The 19,525-nt window shown below is 34.5% G+C and overlaps 1 protein-coding gene across 1 annotated transcript in view; it reads right to left on the bottom strand.

The window, feature by feature from the left end:
- CAAP1 (caspase activity and apoptosis inhibitor 1) overlaps positions 1-18,787 on the bottom strand; it is a 40,933-nt gene extending 22,146 nt beyond the window's left edge. The window contains exons 1-4 of the mRNA XM_057724158.1: positions 18,387-18,787; positions 14,775-14,975; positions 13,854-13,938; positions 12,871-12,946 (exon numbers count right to left, since the gene is read on the bottom strand). Coding sequence (XP_057580141.1) covers positions 12,871-12,946; positions 13,854-13,938; positions 14,775-14,975; positions 18,387-18,698 — 674 coding nt within the window. The 5' untranslated portion in view covers positions 18,699-18,787. The remainder of the gene's footprint in view (positions 1-12,870; positions 12,947-13,853; positions 13,939-14,774; positions 14,976-18,386) is intronic.
- Positions 18,788-19,525: the final 738 nt, after the last annotated feature.

The raw sequence follows: 19,525 nt of genomic DNA, 5'->3' as shown, positions 1-19,525 counted from the left end.
TTTCCTTTCCCCAAATAATATAATTCCAAAAATCAGGTGCCATACTCCTGTTTCTCTGATCCATGATCCACTAAGAATTCATTCTATAAATTGCCCTTCTACAACTCCAAGCTTTTGTAAATAAGGCAATTCTCTAAATGGGGGGCTCTATTCTATATAAAAGTGACTAAAGGGAATCACAGAGGTTCTCCTCTTTGTTCTATCTCTATATTCCTGCTTTCAAGCCTTTTCCAGTTTTAAAAATTGTGTAAGATCACTTTATAAGTGCTTTACTTAAAGATGCACAAGTAGGATGTGCAAACATCTTACTACTCTGATTGTGGAGGAGTACTTACTACTATCTAAGCATTAAATGGCAATACTGTCAACGATTAGCAGTACTTTCTGCAAACGTTTTCTGAAAAACTTATCCTGTTATTTCTGATAAGCTTATCATATAGAATAGTCTGCCTAAGTACTATAGCTAATTTAAAAGGACACAAGAACATAAGTGGGGTACAGATAACCAATTTATTATCCTTTACCCGCCAAAAAGCACACAATCTCTTTATAATACATATACTATGTCTAAAAGAATTGCGCATATAGAGTAATGGCAATTTAACAAATTGATCTCATTTGTGAAAAAAATCCATTTATGCTTTAAAATATGTGTACAATAGTTTTCTCTTAATTTAAACTATTTTTGTAATAAATGAAAAAGTTAGACACTTGTAAGCAATAAATTGTTTTTTTAAATGCAATAACAATAAAGAGTAATAATTAAAAATCACAATGAATTATTTTGTTTTCTTTAGGCTTTCATAAAAGGAATTTGGGGAAGGGAATCCTCAATACTCATCAATGTAAAGTGGAATTTTAAGAGTAGTGATTGTTACAGATACAAAGCAAAAATTTTAGAGCAAATACAGCAACATTGCTTCAACGCTTTTCAACAAGTACTATTCTAAGCACTTTACAATCTTTTCTCATTTAATCATCACCAATATCCTATGAGTAGGTACTGATATCACCCCTGTTCTCCAAACAAGGAAATTAAAGCCCAGAAAGGTTAAGTAACTTGCTTAAGGTCAGAGAGATAGTGAGCTGTGGAGTTACATGCTGTTAAAAATGCAAGCAGTTTAAACTCTAGAACCTTCATTCTTTACATTTATGTAGACTTTCTCCTACTTCAAGAAATAGTTCTCTAAGTGGTAATACTGAAAATTATATGTAGCCATTATCTATATCTCAAAGTATCAAGTCATTTTTCATTCAAAATTTGACCCCAAGACCTCACAGGAAAATACTTTCTATTGGAAAAACTAAGATATGCTATTAAATCATCAGGACAGAATTATTATTTTACAGTGGAAAATTTCAATGAAAAGACAGACATGAACAAAAACAACTGGTAACCAAAATAAATTCCAAATGAATCAAAAATGTAAACATTTATAAAAAGCCATAAGGTACTAAAGTATGAAAAATACTTTATAATTTCACAATAGAGAAGGCCTTTTCTAAATATACAACCCAGAACTCATAAAAGATTGATAAAATCAGGCTAGATAAAATATTTATGCATGTACAAAAAAATAAATAAATAAAAGCCTTATATAAACAAAGGAAAAAAAGTAACAAGCAAAAAAAAAAGAGAAATTGCAACCCACATCACAAACAATGGATTAAAAAAATCTCTACCTACATACACACAAAAGGTTAAAAAGACAACAAAGAGCTCACAGAAAAAAGGAAATTCAAATAGCTCTACAATATATGGAAAGACAGTCAATTTCACTCAAAGAAAGAGAATATAAATTAAAATTCCAGTGAGATATCCTTTCTTACCTATCAGATAAGCAAAGATCAAAATGTTAGATAACATTATATTAGCTAAAATATATGAAAATATGTACTCCACATTTGGGGAGGGGGTATAAATTGGTTTAAACTCTGTGGAAGTCAATTATGGCAGTATCTATTAAAATTTCAAATGCCCAAACATCTGATCCAATGATTAACTTATAAGTATTTATATAATCACAGAAGAACAAGATTACTTATATACAGAGACATTCATATCATATGTAGTAACAAAAGATAGTAATCACTTAAATGTCCATCAACAGACTTTTGCTATATTCAACATAGTATACAGGTAGGATTACAGGTATGTGGATATGAAGCCTTATGTGCTCTAGGTAGAACAAAATCCAAGAAGAGACTATTTCTTTTCCATTTACTATTAAATGGAAAAAATTAAACAAAAAAGGTACAGAACAGTTTGCACAGTATGCTACCATTAGTGTGAGAAGAAAAAAATATACACACACTTATACATTTGATAAGGTATAGAATATCTCTGAGAGGATACGCAAGAAACTGGTTTACTGTGGTTGCCTAGAGGAGGGGATTCAGAATGGGAAACAGTAAAAAGAGTGAGACTTATCTTCACTATATACTTTTAAAAACTTTATACTATGTGCATGTATCTACCATTCAAATAAATAAGCTGTTAAATAACAGACACAAGTTACATGGCCATGTGGGAAAATGTCGTTATTTTCTGAAAATTCAAACAAACATTTAGAATCAATTTAAAATACTTCAAGAAAATAAGTGAAACAAATATGGAAAACTGTAATAATTGTTAGGTCTAGGCAATAGTTATTGGGGGTTTCATCATACTATTCTCTCTACTCTTCTATATACTTGACACTTTTCATAATAAAAAAATAAAAACAAAAACAACCTAATTCTGTGAAATCCCTTTTACCTAACTCAGACAGATGGTATCACTTAACCAAAAAAGAAAAAAATATTTCAATAACACAGGGAAACACTTTTAAAACTTACATATATAATTTAAGCATTTTAGGTTAACATAAAACAAAAATGTATCTTCATTCATCAATCTTCATTCACCAATGAGGCCTTATCTTTGATATGAATCCATGGAAAAGAGTTCAGGCTCATCCTACTCACATAAGCCACTGTCTACATCTCTACTTTTGGCTTATTTAAAACAAAAATTTGAGTGCAGAAAAAAATAACCCTTTATATTTATACAATGTTGCCCAAACTTTTACTGTTGTTACCCCACAGCTAACAAGCGCACTTCGAGCTTTTCCAAAGCATTCAACGTGATCAACTAATCTTTTCATACTGATATTTCATCTGTTTCTGTATTTAACTATATATAAAACTACAGTAACTGCACTGGAAACAAACAGTGACTTTTGGTAAGCAAAAACTTCAAATGGTGGGAGAAGTGCACCAGCATATTAAAGAATAGTCATTAATAACCAGTTTAGTCCACTGAACATTAGTTAATTTATTTTTCAAGTGAAATGGAAAAGATAATTAATACAAAGAATCAGGTAAGTGATTAAGAAAGTCTTATATTTTTAAAAAAGTGATAAGGGAAGACCAGAGAAAAGGAAAACTACCAGCTTACATCTAATCCAGTGCTTGAGCAGCAAGATAAGGCATTAAAATGACTGACCGGAAAACAACAACAGATACAGTTTAAAAATCAGGTTTCTGTAACACAAAGAAACAAATTTTTTCTGTGTACACAGTTACAAAACCAGAAAATGTTTCCTAAGACCCTCAAAATTCCCCAACAGAAAACACAGTTGCAATTCAAATGAAGAGCCTATCTGAGAACTCTGAGAAGCTCAGGCCCTCTCTAGAGAGGTGCCTATCTGCTAAATATTTAAAAAGAAGTGGGTCAAGATTTGCTTCAAAGTTACCCAGTTGGAAGAAGTTAAATGGAGGGGGTTTAAAATAATATGGGAGGGAACATAGTGGGTGGCAGGTATTCAAGGGTTCATTGTACACTGACATTTTCCATAACAGAATTAAACAAACAAATAACTGTTACAAAACAACCTCATACATTCCAGAGTGGGTTATGTGAGTTGGATGAATCACAGGTCAATTTCTGAAGGTATTATTCCTAAGAAGTCTGGGTCTAGGGTCTACTGGAGGCCCATTTTTGTATCCATTGATAAAAATGCCTAATTATGTACTGTAGATTTATGCTGCCCATTAACTCAATGCTCCAGAGAACTGTAAATTTTACTCAAATGCTTTATTCCATTGAAGCTTTATAACAGCAGTTTATGAAGGACTCTTTTATTTCCAACAAGTTTAGTTTTATTGACACTTATCGAGAGTTCAGCATTTTGCTGAGTACTACTGCCCCTTTGAAAGTTACTTTATACATACACATTCAAGGAATGTGTTACCTGAACTGGAACAAATCAAACTCTTAGTACTCTAATGACAGTTAAGCTGAACCCACCAAGACAGCTATAATTCATCAAAAAGGACATGGATGCTTTTCCCTTACTAAAAACAAAAGAAAAACTAACACTTTCCACTAATAAACAGCATCAGAGTTCTACCACATATCACTATCAGGGTTCAGCAATATAAAGTGTTCATAAACACAATTCTAGTTGTTGTTCAAATTATATGTATTACCTAAAAGTTTCAATGCCTGTTCAGGAAAATCTTACTTTTTCAAAAAGTTAATCATCCAAAACCAGAATTTCATAATAACTAACTTAAGAACATGTGCATCCTCTGTTAAGGAGCAATGACTAGGAACAATAGTTCAAGAATAGGCCCAAAGAACCTACTTTGCAGTATACCTTAGTTTGAGAATCTGGATTTTTAAATTTCTTTGCCTCCTAGAACTGGGATTAATATTATCTCAACACTGCTTATTATCCATAGGAGAAATACAGCTTCATTTCCACTGACATCTCCCTCAATATCATTCACTAAAAGCATATTAATTTGAAATTCATAAAGGTATTCATTAGAGCAATTTTAAAACATTGCTAAGATTTCCCTAGTGTTTGTATTTTTATTCTTCATTTAAAACCTCAATCCTGATTATTTTATTGCACTATTTAAGACTTAAATTTCATTAAAAACATATTCTTTAGAGTGTAATCATCTCACATTATAGGCCAAGCTAATACCTGTTCTCAATTTTAGTGCAACTTTAGCTACAATAAAGCTTTTCCAAATGAAGAGAGTGTTCTGATTCCAGGCATATTACCTTATTTACTTAAAATTGTTGTTCTTGTTAAGCAACTTGTAACCTGTAACGTGCAAATCTTGTCACAATATCTAAGTTTTAAGACACTGCAAAATTATAAATGCTAAAGATTTTAGACTATCTCAATACAATATAAAGTTGCTCATTTACTTACCTAGGTGAACTAAAGTGTCAATCCCATCCCTCAACTTTTTAAAAATGAAGGCATTTAGAAACTACGAATGGTCATAGTCCCTATATCTCATTCCTATTAAAACTGTTATAAGTTAACAACGCACTAATTTCAAGTTTCAAAGTAGTACACTGTCAAAAATTTCTTATAACTACTACTTTCTTGTTACTTTGGTAGTAAAAAAAAGAACTGTTGTACAGTAAGTACGAGTAAGCAATCAAAATTTTAAAAAGCAGTAGAAATCAAAAGAGTTTGGGGAAAAAAACATGTATTTGAAAGCTGACCTTAGAAGATAAATGTAACTTAAACCTATAAAGCTGGCAATGTGAGGAGAGCCTACAAAACTGAAAATATAATTTTAGATTTTTTACCTGTGCATAAACATTTGTGTGTACTTCTGTATTTTCAAACCTTTAATGGTTTATGAGAAAATTAATTTACATAGGGCATATTAAATACCATATATATACAGATACACATACATATACCTCATATTGAAAGTTGTCACTTTACAGATTCTTAGACAATTCTAAGAAGCTATTAATGTTATGTCCGTTCCCATAAACACTATAATAAAAGTGCACAGGTTGCCCATTAAAAGAAAATATCAAAATTTTCATGTGTTTTTAATAACAGAGATTGCTTTATCTAGACCTATTTAAAATTCTTTTTGTTCATCAAAATTGGAATAAAAAGGTAAAGGTGTATGTCCCTGTTGATAAGACACTGACAAACTGATAGAACTGGTTCTAAGGCAAACCTTCGGCCTTTACGTATTTTCCCTTGAATCAGTTTCATTTTCTAGACGTTCTGTACATTAAGCATATAGGCAAATAAGTAATACGTGCAAAGTGGAACATATACATGCCACAAAAAAAGAGAGTACTTACACTCAGCTCCAAACTCTTTTTTTGCCCTCTCAGGAAAGGTTGCTTGATCTGATTTTCAAGCAACTCAGAAATCCAAATTTTGGTATGCTATCACTTGATTTTGAACTGCTGGAACCATTTGAAAATTTTTAAAGAATTTAAATTGAGCAAAACATCTCTATAGCTACAGGCAACAATGTGTAACTCTGGCTTATGTCTAGGTTTTAATCAAATACCTTGCATTAGTTTTCTATTGCCACTGTAACAAATTACCACAAATTTAATGGCTTAAAACAACGAATTTATTATCTTACAGTTCTGGAGGTCAGAAATCCCAAATCAGTGTTAGGACACTAGAATCAAGGTGTAGGTAGTGCTGCATTTCTTCTGGAGTTTCCAGGGGAGAATCCATTTCCTTGCCTTTTCCAGCTTCTGAAAGATCACCTGCATTCCTTAGCTTGTGGCTCCTTTTTCCATCTTCAAAGTACGTCACTCCAATCTCTACTTCCATCATCCCATCTCTTTTAGCTGCCTTTGACTAGTTAATTACTCCCTACCACCCATGTTGCATGCACACATGTGGGGTTTTTTTGTTTTTGTTTTTTGGTCTGAGTTTGCTAGAACCTCCAAGAAACACTGAAAATTAATGCTCCTGTCTGACTCATTTTAATTCTCATTTTAACTACCCAAGTGGGTAGTTAAGTTTGGTCAAATGGTCATTATCATATCTGAATAGTTTTCTACTATATCTTTTTTACCTACAGCTTATATTAGAAATGACTGCTGAGACATATATATACTACCAACTGTAAAATAGATAGTCAGTGGGAAGTTGTTGTATAACAAAGGGAGTCCAATTCGAGGATGGAAGATGCCTTAGAGGACTGGGGCGGGGAGGGTGGGGGGGACTCGAGGGGGGGGAGTCAAGGAAGGGAGGGAATATGGGGATATGGGTATAAAAACATGATTAACTTGGTGTACCCCCCCAAAAAATAATAAATAAATAAATAAATAAATAAAAGAAATGACTGCTGAATATTAGCAAAGGCCTTTTTAGCATCTATTTATCTGACCATGTAATTTTTCTTCTTTAATTTGTTGAAATGAATTATGCTAACAGACTTTCTAATTAAGTCTTCTGTAAATTCCTGGAGTAAATCCTACTTGGTTAGTAGTATAATTACTCACTGATACACTGCTGGATTCTATATGCTAATGTTGTATTTATAATTTTTACATCTACATTCACAGGTGAGAAGGCCTATAATCCCCCACACACTTTTTGGGCACTATTTATGAAATTTGGGATATTAAAGCTATGCAGAAATCACAAAGTAAATTGCATATCTTTTCATCTTTTTCTAGGGCTTGGACTAATTTAAATAACACAGGTGTAATCTGCTTGAAAATAATAACAGATGGCATTACTGAATGTTTTATTAGCTGTAAATACATTACACGTATCGACTCATGTAAGTAATAATTCAGTTGTGAATTCACCTTGTCTTTTTCAACAGATCTCTAATCACCTTTCTAATTTCTTCTTTGTTAATCTCTTCAAGTTTTCCACTTTTGGGAAAAGCTAATTTGGTTAATTTGTATTTTGATAGAATACCATCCATTTGCTGCTTCAAGTTTGTTTATACAAGGCTGCATGTGGATTCCCATTATTCTTTTAAACTCATACATGCCCTATGATTCTTTCTGCCTCCTCCTTCCTCACTAATCTCAATTTTAATTGCTCTCTGCTTATTTCCTTAATCAGACCAAAGAAGAGTTTATCTTATTTTCCTGTCTTTACAAAAATCAAGTTTATAAATTTATTTCTGCTTTTGTTTTCTATTTCTTTAGTTTCAATTTTTTGTTGTTTCATTTTTCCAACTTTCTTTTGGTTTATTTTGTTATTTTTTAAATTCCTTTAAGATGTGAACTAAATTCCTGGGCTACTCATTAAGCTTTTATTGCTCATATCTAAATCTTCTCTTTAAATTCAGTTTTGTAATACTGCCAATCAAACAGAACATATGAATTCCAACTGGATCCTGGATCAGAATCAATCAGTTAATTAATTAAAAATAAACTATAAATTGTTTTAGTAATTGGGGAAATTTTATATGTGCAATATATTAGATGATATTATTTGAATTACTATTTATTTCTGAAGAGTGATGATGGTATTGTGGCTGTAAGACTTATCTTATTTTTAGGAAGTGCATACTGAATTGTTTAGGCATGAAATGTTATGACATCTGAAACTTTTTTAATAGGTTATGAGCTGAACTGTTTCCCCAGTACCTGCGAACGTGACTGTTTTGGAGAAAGGGCCTCTTAAAGAGCTAATCAAGTTAAAATAAGGCTATTATGGTGGGTCCTGATCCAATCTGACTAGTGTCCTTATAAGGGGAGATTAGGACACAGAGAGAGACAACGGGGGACACATACAGAGAAAGACAACCAAGTGAAAAGGCAGCAAGAGGGTGGCCATCTAGATGCAAGCCAAGGAGAGAGGCCTCAGAGAAAACAACCCTGCCAGTACCCTCATCTTGGACTTACAGCCTCCAGAACTGTAAAAAAATTAATTTCTGTTGGTTAAGCCAGCCATTCTGTGGTATTCTGCTATGGCAGCTCGAGCTCTAGCTCTTGGGGAAAAAGGATAAATATAAGGAGAGAGAAAGCAAAAATGGCAAAATGTTACTGTTGCTGGGATCTAGGTAGGGGGTATATGGATGTTCATTATATCACTCTTTCAACTTTTATGTAAGTTTGAAGTTTTTCAAAATAAAAAGTTTGGGGAAACCAGGAAATTTATACAAACACACACACATATACATTTACATATAAATTGGTATTTGTTTGCTAAAGCTGCCATAACAAAATACCAAAGACTGCCTGGCTTGAACGACAAAAATGTATTTCTCACAGTTCCACAAGGCAGAAGTCGAAGAGGTGTCTGCAGGTTTGGTTTCTTCTGAGGCTTCTCCTTGTCTTGCAGATGCCTGCCTTACGGCTGTGTCCTCACATGCCTTTTCTCTGTGTGTGCCCAGCCCTGGTGTTTCTCAGTGTACTCAAATTTCCTTTTCTTATAAGGACACCAACCAGATTGGATTAATTTAATCACCTCTTTAAAGACCTTATCTCCAAATGAGATTACATTCTGAGATGCTAAGGGCTAGGGACTTCCACATACGAATTTTGAAGGGATGTAATTCAGCCCATAACCAGGTCTTTTTTAGTTATCCTTGTCCTTACAGTCTTAAGTCTTTAAACCAAAAATTTTAATTCTATCATTTCTTCAGTACTTTTCTAGCTGTTTGTTTCTCGTTCTAGAATTTCTAATACATTCAGGATAGGTCTAAAACTGTCTGCCAGGTAGCCACACATAAGGATTTACACTTTGTGTGTGTGGTTTTTCTTTATTATTCTGTATTTATTTATTCAACTTGATAGTTTAGGACAATGACGTAACTCCCACTCATAGCTAATCTCTTTATCAGTTTGTCTCCCAAATTTAGGAATTCAGAATTTTTTATTTTAGTTCCTGAAAGTACATTTGTGCTCTAATTGTACTTCTTTGAGAGTTTTCATTATTTACTTTGCTAAAGTTTTCTTTCCTATAGTCTATTAATTCTGTGTTCCACGGAAGCTACCTACTCAGCTTATTCAGCTTTATTTTCCTCTCTCAAATTACTGAATTCCTTTAATCGGTCCTTGCCTACTTATAACTGTTCCCTCAGCACCCAGACAGGTCAGACTACTGTTGTCTATTAGAGAGTAAAAAACCAGCAGGTAATAAAAAACATTTTCAGCACCAAGTGCCAAACATGTTAACTCACTTAACCCTCTGTTGAAGCACGGGAATGAAGTTTTTATGAGTCTGCCCACCAGGTTCAGTTCTCCTTTATAGAGATTAATAGGACTGAATTGCCCCTTTAAGCACAAATAGGAAGGTGTCATGTCAGGAACAAGGGCCGATATTTTCCCACATTATCTCCCTGTCCCACCTTGATTGTTTCACATTGCAGTATACCTCCCTATTCATAACTAAGATTATTAATAATAAAATAGTAAAAAAAAAATAACAAACAAGTCACATTAGCTCATTTAATCCCAATAATCCTATTGAAGCAAGGATAACCCACATTTCACAAATGTATACAGTGATTTTAGGGAAGGTTAAGTGTTTTAGAGCCAGGTCCATTTATGTGCATGCTTATACAGTCTCTTCAGAACTAACACTCCTCCTACTTCCATGTTCATTTGTGTGACCTCAGGCACACAAATAGTTCTGGGCCTTATCTTTCCATTTGTAATATGATGACGCTAGTACCATCTACCTCACAAGGTTGTTGTACAAACCCAATGAGAGAATGAGGCATATAAAGTGATTAGAATAGTGTCTGGCATACAGTGCTCAGTAAGTGTTAACTTTAGTAGTATTATTTATTTGGCATCTTGTAGCTTAGAAATGTGATTTTTTTTTTTAAAGCCTATATTCTCAAATAATTCAAAAGAATCCCAATAATCTGGCACTCATCAGGTCCACAAGTGGCTACTATGACAGTTTTAGGTAATATTTGTGATTGCTTAACCTGCTCACTGCAGCATTTAAAAGCTAACATGACCTGTCTTACAGTAACACTGTAAAAGAGGGTTTTTCACAATGGTCACTTTGAATCCAATCACCATTTTTTTCATTAGAAAAGTTCAGAAGTCAAATATGTATTTTTATTGTATTTTTTTAAAAGAATTAAATTTCTAATCTAATTGGCTATCCATTAAATGGCTTCTTACAGTAGAAAAGGTAGCATTAAACTCATACATATGGAATCTAAAGAAATGGTACCGATGAACCCAGTGACAGGGCAAGAATGGAGATGTAGATGTAGAGAACGGACTTGAGGACACGGGGGTGGAGGGGGGAAGCTGCGAGGAAGTGAGAGTAGCACTGACATGTATACACTACCAAATGTAATAGAGATAGCTAGTGGGAAGCTGCTGCATAACACAGGGAGATCAACTTGATGATGGGTGATGACTTAGAGGGCTGGGATAGGGAGGGTGGGAAGGAGTCAGGGAAGGGAAGGGATATGGGGATGTACGTGTAAATATAGCTGATTCACTTTGTTGTACACTGGAAACTGGCACAACAGTGTAAAGCAATTATATTCCAATAAAGAGCTTACAAAAATTTTTTTTAATTTTAAAAAAGGTAGCATTAGTGTTCAGGTGTGAACAATAAAGGACTTAACCTTGACTACACCTCAAAAACTGGGAAAAATAAACAGATTTAAACAGAGGCAAAACAAATGTAATCAAGCAAAAGTTGATGCTCAGTAAGAAGCATCAAGAAGCAAGATGGTGGGACTTCCCTGGTGGCGCAGTGGTTAAGAGTCTGCCTGTCAATCCCTGGTCTGGGAAGAGCCCACATGCTGTAGAGCAACTAAGCCTGTGAGTCACAACTACAGAGCCTGCGCTCTAGAGCCCTTGTGCCACAACTACTGAAGCCCGCGTGCCTAGAGCCTGTGCTCCACAACAAGAGAAGCCCCCACTCGCCACAACTAGAGAAAGCCCACGTGCAGCAATGAAGACCCAAAGCAGCCAAAAATAATTAAAAAAAAAAAAAGCAAGATGGTTAATTTAGGTAATTTAAGAAACTAAAAAGTACTAAAGAGGAACAAGCCTTGTAAAAGCTTAAACTATCTAAACTTGATTAGCACACTACGTAGACTTAAAGCTAAGTATTTTGAAGGAAAGTCAACAGCAAGACTTTAGAAATGTGTACATTTTCTACTCTGTGGGTAAGTATAAATCATCCTGTGACATTCCTAGGCAAGATGTATGTGATGACCAAAAATCTACTGATTATGAGGCAGCCAAGATATAATGAGTTCTTCAATGCTTCAGTACAAGTAGATTACCTGATGCTCTCTATCGTTATAACATGAAATTAAATTGTCTTTTTTCAGTGATACTTACCCAACAGCATTGTATTAGAAATGAAAATATACTCAAGGTTTCAGGTTAAATATGTGCTACTTATTTACACTACTGCCTCTGGTTATCTGTTTTTATTTGTGCTACTGCCTACAGCCAAACTTTGCAAACAGAGATACAAGTTAGTCTTTGGCAACTACCAAAAAAAATTGTTTTAGTCAAAAATCACCAATAGATGATAAAATTAGTGGGTGAAAATTTGATGAGCCCATGACAGAGCAGAATAATATAGAAAAAGAAATTAGCATGTTGCTTCTTGATTAGTCAGCATCCCAAAACAGCAGGTATTTTTCATCATCACAATAATCAAATTAAATGTACCTATATAAAATGAACCACCTTACTATCTCATCTGTGAAAAGAAGCTATTATTACCAAACATTAATAGATATGTAGAAGAATTCAATGAGATAAAGTCTTCTAAACTACTATCATAATGTTTGATAGAGTAAGTATAGTACTTAATAAATAGTGGGTATCATTAGTAGTATGTATATGTGCAAATTCCAAATGAGAGATGTGATTCTGCTTCAGGTTGGCATTGCTGCAGTCCTATATCTGAGTAGTAGTTTAAGAAAATCATCTTAATCCTGAAAGCAATTAACTCCGTCCATCCATACCAAAAGGACCAATCATTAAGTAAAAAATCAATTCAACATTGTTCAATCACTTTATATAAATATAATACAGAAGAACAATCATACTCTTGAGGTAAGAAATCACCAAAGAGATAACAAAGAAATTCTGAAATAAAAATAAGAAAGTTTTTAACTTACTGACTAACTAAATCAGATCCCATCTTAGAGCCATCATCTGCCTCTTCTTCCATATCAGAGTCCATACCATTGTCACCTTATGAATGACATAAAAAAAACTGAAAGCACGCTCATAAAATGTCAGAATGATTTAATCATTAGACAGAAAGTGTCATCTATAAAGTGACAGATTAAAAAACTTCAGTTGTTGAAAGATGACATTTTTAATTGCTTATATTTAAAATGCCTTACTAGGCATTTGTCATTGCCTTCCTCTTATCTATTTTATAAAAGTACAAAACATATATAAGCAAAAATGTGTGTATATCTAATACAGACTACACCCATATGTATACATCTATTACCACTTTATATTTTAAAAAGATGTTATCTCTGGAAATTTAAAGTCTCCATTTTTTTAATTCCTTCTCTTGTAATGCTAATGCTAAAATCCTTGGAGTCCCAAACAAGGAAAAAAAAAAAAGCTTAAAAATCCAAAATTCTACAAGTAATGTATCACAAAAAAGAGTCTTACTTCAGGCAGACAGATAAATATTGGCAATTTGCAAGAAATTCTTCAAACTCTGCATTTGGGTCTTATTAGAGCAGAAATGGTATTCAACAGATAATTAAAAGCAGAAAGAATATAAAGCAGAAATTTTAAAAATATTTTAAGAGAAGTCTTTGCCTTCTCAATAATTAATTTTTTACACCACTTTGGGTAAACATTTTTTATTTCATTTTTTTATTGTGCACAAACTTAATGTTCTTACCTACACAGTTGATTTGGAAAAACCACACATACATCAAAAAGTCCATTCCTGAGATGCTACTCTGATATGTAAACTATATTTCTGCACAAATAGATGTAAAAATACTCAGTGATTACCCAACAATAAAATTAAAGTAACAGCCAAGTTTAAAAAAAAAAAAAAACCCTCAGGATTTATGATAAATATAGTATTAACTACTAAGTTACCAGAGGTAGAAATACTCATTCTTACCCTCAAGAATCTTCAAGATTTTTTTTTCAGACAGGAGCTCTAACTGTTCCTGGCACAGTTTTTTAATTTCTTCTATTGAACAGTTCTAAAGAAAATGATGTTAAAAAAAAAATGTATTTACATAATAGCACCAATGTAAACTAGAAAAGAGCAATCATTAAAAAAAAAAAGTCTGCTTAACAAAATCCTAGAGTAAAATAAATTAAAAGCCACATAAACCTTTTTATGGGATAAAATCTGAAGACCTGCCAGTTAACATGTAAACATTATAATTTATAGTTTTAATTGGAATATATAAAGTCATGTTTATTATGAAAGAACAAACTAAAGAGTAAGTCAGGCACCCAAATATTCTTAATAGCAGCCTATTTATGTTGGGTAATACCTCTAAAGGCTTAAATTTTCAAGTCCTGGCTCCATACATCTTAGATATATATGATGTTGGGTTTAACTTGTCCAAGGCTTTTTTCCACATCTGTAAAATTAGAATACCATGTATTTCTCTGAATAATTCTCATAAATAAATATATGAAAACATTTATGAATTAAATGAAATACAGGCTATTAACAACTATCATTGCATATTGTTACACAGCAATACACTACTTCTTAAAGCACCAGAAAGAATCAGTATACTTCTAATTTAGCTATTTAAATTGCCTGTATTTAATAGAATTATTTCCAGAAGGTCAAAAACTTGCTCACCTAAATATAGGAAAGTGCCCCATTTCTTCCTGGCAAATTTTTCAATATACAAAGCTATTTATGGTGCTACAAAATCCCTTTGTTTTATTTTGAAGTAGCTTGTCTTAGTTGAAAACATCAAATTATAATTTCCATTAAGTAAAATGACTGCTACAAAAAAAGTTTTTGTATATTTCTACATACGTGGATAGCCTGATAATGTACGTAATGAAGTACCTTTAACACATCAGGAAGCATCTTCTGTAACTTCTTCTCTCCTATGATACAGAAACACTGCTGAAGCATTTCTTTTTTGTCTGATATATAGAAACTAACTGGTTTTAATGCCACAGTCAGGTCTAATCCACCTTCTTCAAGGTCACTGTGCTCTGCCAAGAATAACTCTTTTTCCAGAGTTGGCAAAAGATATTTGACTTCCTAAAATTAAGAGAGATAAAGAACCATTAAACAATAGAAATATGTTTGCAATGTCATTCATTTTCATTTAATAAAATCTCCATTAAACATTTCCAAATTCTTTGTTTACATAAATTATTTATTTAAAACCATAGGAAAGGCTATTTAATTGCTCAGTATTCTTTGATGTTACTCTCCATGCTGTGACTATCAATAAAATGATAAAAAGTAAAGAGATAATATCTTAGGACACACAAATGAAAATATACTCAATATTGAATGATTTCCTACAATTTTAGACTTCCGAAGAGTACGGTATCCCTCCAGTAGACCCTTCACCCAAGAATTTTATGTATGCATTGTCATTCTTCTTAATTCATAAAATGAAATGGGACAGTAGCAAAAATGCTGCAAATCATGAATACTATATAACAAAGTATCACTGCTAACCAGGAGCTATTATCATTTTTAAAACTGTTACATATCTAATAATATTCAAAGTAGGCAAGTAATTTAAGACATTTCAATCAATTTTACCTCCTAGCTCCCAAATCTATCTAGTCTCTCCAAATCTACTGCCATAATCCTGATCCAAGGTACCATCCTCTTTTTCCCTAGATTACCTCAATAGCACTTAACTAGACTCCCTACATCTAATCTGAGGCCTCACCAATCTGTTTTGTATACTATCACCAAAATGGATTTTATAAAATGCACATATACTCATCCTCCCTGTTTACTGATATAAGCTTTCAATGACTTCCCACTGTTCTTAAGGTGATATAGCCTATTAGGTCCTTCATGCCCGTTGTGTTCCAAAACAAGGACCTTGTTTGAACTACTTGAACTTAAGGTGTTCTCCCTTCATTTCATACAGGCTTTTACACGCACTGTTCTGTCTAGGAGAGTCTTTCTTCCCCGTTTCCCTTATCACTCTATACTCTGAAGATCAACAAACTCAGGTATCAATTTAAAAGTCATTTCCTCAGGAAAATCTTCCCTAACTATATAATCCGAGGTTTCCTTTTTATATTTTCTAATGCAATTGTTTAAAAAGCAGTTTAAAAACAGGCTAATTTTAAAGAGTACTATGGTAATTAAACTGAAAAAGTAAAGGTTAGCTCTTGTTCTAATGGCTCACGAAACAATTCTGGAGTTAACAAGGAATCAGAGAAACTGGAACTCTCATACAATGCTAGTAGGAATATAAAATAGTGCAGATGTTTTGGAAAACTGTTTGGCAGTTTCTTATAAAGCTGTCATATGACCCAGAAATTTCATTCCTGGATATATATCCTAAAGAAATGTAACCATAATGTATGCACAAAAACTTGTACACAAATGCTCATAGCAGCGTTATTCATAGTAGCCAAAAGCTGGAAACAATCCAAATGTCCATCAATTGATAAATGAAAAAATCAACTGTAGTATTAGCCATACAATTAAATATTATTTAGTTATAAAAAGAAATCAAGTACTGATATGTGTTACAACATGGGCAGACTCTGGAAAAAAAAAAAACGATGTTAGGTGAGAGAAGCCAGGCACAAAAGATCACACATGATTCTATTCACATAAAATGCCCAGAATTAGGGATATATATAAGTCTATAGATAGAAAGTAGATTAGTGATTGCCTAGGGATGGAATGGGATAGGGGTAGTATGGATGATAGCTAAAAATTACACACAGGGTTTCTTTTCAGAATGATGAAAATATTTTAAAATTGGCTAGAGCGATGGTTGCACCCCTCTGTCAATATACTCAAAACCCAGTGAACTGTATACCTGAAATCAGTGAACTGTATGGTATGTGAATTATATCTCTATAAAGCTGTTAACAACAACAGGGAATGAAATACACAACAGATATAATGGTACTATTGGAATTTTGAGATGTTATCTATATGCCTAATATATAATGACTTCTTTTCTTTCACAAACACACTTCTCATTAGAAGTACAGTTTAGTTCTGTATGCAAATGCTCACACAATCCTTATCATTGGTCTCCCCATAATAATAAAGAGTACTAAAGATATGGAAACTATTTAAGATAAGAAAACTGAATCCAGAAGGGGTGGAAAAACTGATCTATAAGTATCAAAGATTTGGCGGGGGAGAGATGTGCGGGGGCATTTAAGGGAAAAAAACTACCCCTAGGAAAACCCACCAGACCAAGATAGCTGTATGGTCCAACAGTCAAGTTCCGGCATATCTTTAAGAAAAAGATATAACCTACTCTGGAACACACCAAAAAAAAAAAAAAGCGCAGCTTTCCCAGCTCCATCCACAAGGCTAGCATAACCTTGATGTTAAAACAAGACAGGATAACTACAAAAATAAAAACCATCAGCTGATTTAACTTAAGAACACAGACACCAAAGTAAACGAGCTGAATACAACAACCCAATTAACAAATCAGTTTTTATCCCAAGAATGCAAGAACAATTCAAGTTAATTTATCAATAAAATTACATTATCAGATTAAAGAAGGAAAACTACTTGATCACCTCAACAGAATGCCCTAAAGGCATTTGATAAAACTCTACAACCATCAGAAAACCAGGAATAAAGAAAATTTCCTTAACTTGATCAAAGGTATTTTTCAGAACCTATGGCAAATACACTTTCTGGTATAAAATTAGAAATGTTTCCACTACAAAAAGGAATGGAAAAAGAATGCCTACTATGAATGCTTGTGTTCAACACTATACTAAAAGCCTTAGATTAAAAAGAAAGGAAAGAAAAAGAAAAAAGAAGTCTTAGATAATGCAAAAAAACAATAAGAAATATCAGGGCTGACAAGAGTAAATGAAGAGGCTGCGTATCAAACTATTAATGGGGAAGCATAAAGAGAGATTTCCACGTTTTCCTCTTCATTTCTGTGTTGTATATATTTAAAGTATGTATTCATGCTTTTGTTTTATAATGTAAACAAACTTTTTTTAAAAAACGGCAATATCTTGCCAGGTCGATGGAGCATAAAAAACATGGCTTTTTATAATCAGATATTGGATTCGAATGTAGGCGTTATTAACAAACTATGACTGTGGCTGAACTTCCTTAACCTTTTTGTGCCTCAATTTTCTCGTAACGTGGGTGAAGAGGGAAATAAAGCGTGGCTCGCAAGGGCACTGAAGGCTAGTTCCTGACCCATACTTTGCAGGGAGACTGAGGAGACCGCAACAGTGCAAGAAGCCAAATGCAATGAGTCAGACGATCAGCAAATCCAGAAACTTTAAGTTCAGGACGCGGGAGTGTGGGGTTCAAGGGAACTCAGGAACATGAACTTCACACACGGGACCCTTTAGGATCGCAGCGCTAACACGAGCTACAGCCGGCTCCGCACCCCGCTGCCACATTCTGCTCCTCGCCCGCCTTCTTCCGAAAACGCAGCCGCTCGGAGAAGCGGCGAGAAGGGCGCGCACGCACCTGCTGCAAGGACCCAGAGACGCTGGAGGATGAGTCAGTGCTCCTCCGCTTCCGGCGTTCGCTGCGCTCCACGCTGCTCCCACCCCAGCAGCTGCCGCCGCTCCCGCCGCCGGTGACACTTCCACTCAAGCTAGTGTTCCCACAGCAGGTGACGCTCCCGCAGCCGCTGGCGCTCCCGCAGCCGCTGGCGCTTCCACTACCGCTGCTGGCGACGGCAGGGACCAGGTCCGGCGCCGCCAGCGCCGCCGCCGCCGCCGCCTCCTGACCGCTCCGTTTGCGCCGCTTCTCCCGGGAAGACTTCTTCCCCGTCATGATCCCTCTGCGGCAACCATCCGGGGAAAGCCCGCCGTATGTGGATCCACCGAAAGTCTGCGGCAGCGCGGAGCGGCGGGCGCGGCGTCGCAGCCTTGACGTCACTTCCGGCCGCGTCGCAAACGTCAGGAGGCGTTTCTGGAGGCAGGGCCGGCCCAGTCATGTCTGCCTCCACCGCGGAGGTCCGCTTCAGTTTGCGGGCGGTGAGCAACGTGGGTAGATTTTTTTGTTTTCATACCTCTACAGAGGACCGGAGGCGGATCGTAACGGTAGCTCTTTGCCTTATTGATACTGGTTTTTAATCTTTGTCAGTATACAATACACAGTAAGGTAAAGGTGTATTGTTTGATTCTTAAATTTCACTTGTCTTTCAATTTTTGACACTAACAACAATAAAGAAAATTTAGAGGAAATCTCATTATCATAATGTGGACAGTTTTTTTTTTTTTAATGTATTTTAGGGAGTTGTACAAGAGTGGGGTCTTGTACTTTGTTTTTCCGCACTAATACTACTTTCTAGGCATGATTCCTTTTTACTTCTAAAGGCACGTGGCGCTTATATTCTTTCTCAATTTATTTAATGTTCAAATACTGACGTTTAGGTTGTTGACAGTCTGGCACATGGTCAGAAAAATGCTGCTGTAAATAAGAAAAAAATTACATTCTTTTGTACCCAAAAGAGAAATTTTTCAGAGGACATCAGCATCTTATTTTTCTTGTTCTATTTAGTTAAGTTCCTTTGAAAAAGAAGGGTTGCGTCAACTTAAAATGTCACCCATACACTGAAATCTTTTTAAAACTTTGTTCTAACATATGATAATGAAACA

Source organism: Hippopotamus amphibius, chromosome 2 (assembly GCF_030028045.1).
Source record: "Hippopotamus amphibius kiboko isolate mHipAmp2 chromosome 2, mHipAmp2.hap2, whole genome shotgun sequence".
NCBI classification, from domain to species: Eukaryota; Metazoa; Chordata; class Mammalia; order Artiodactyla; family Hippopotamidae; genus Hippopotamus; species Hippopotamus amphibius.
The sequence above is the reverse complement of the archived record's forward strand: the minus strand, read 5'-3'. Positions and strand labels throughout refer to the sequence as shown.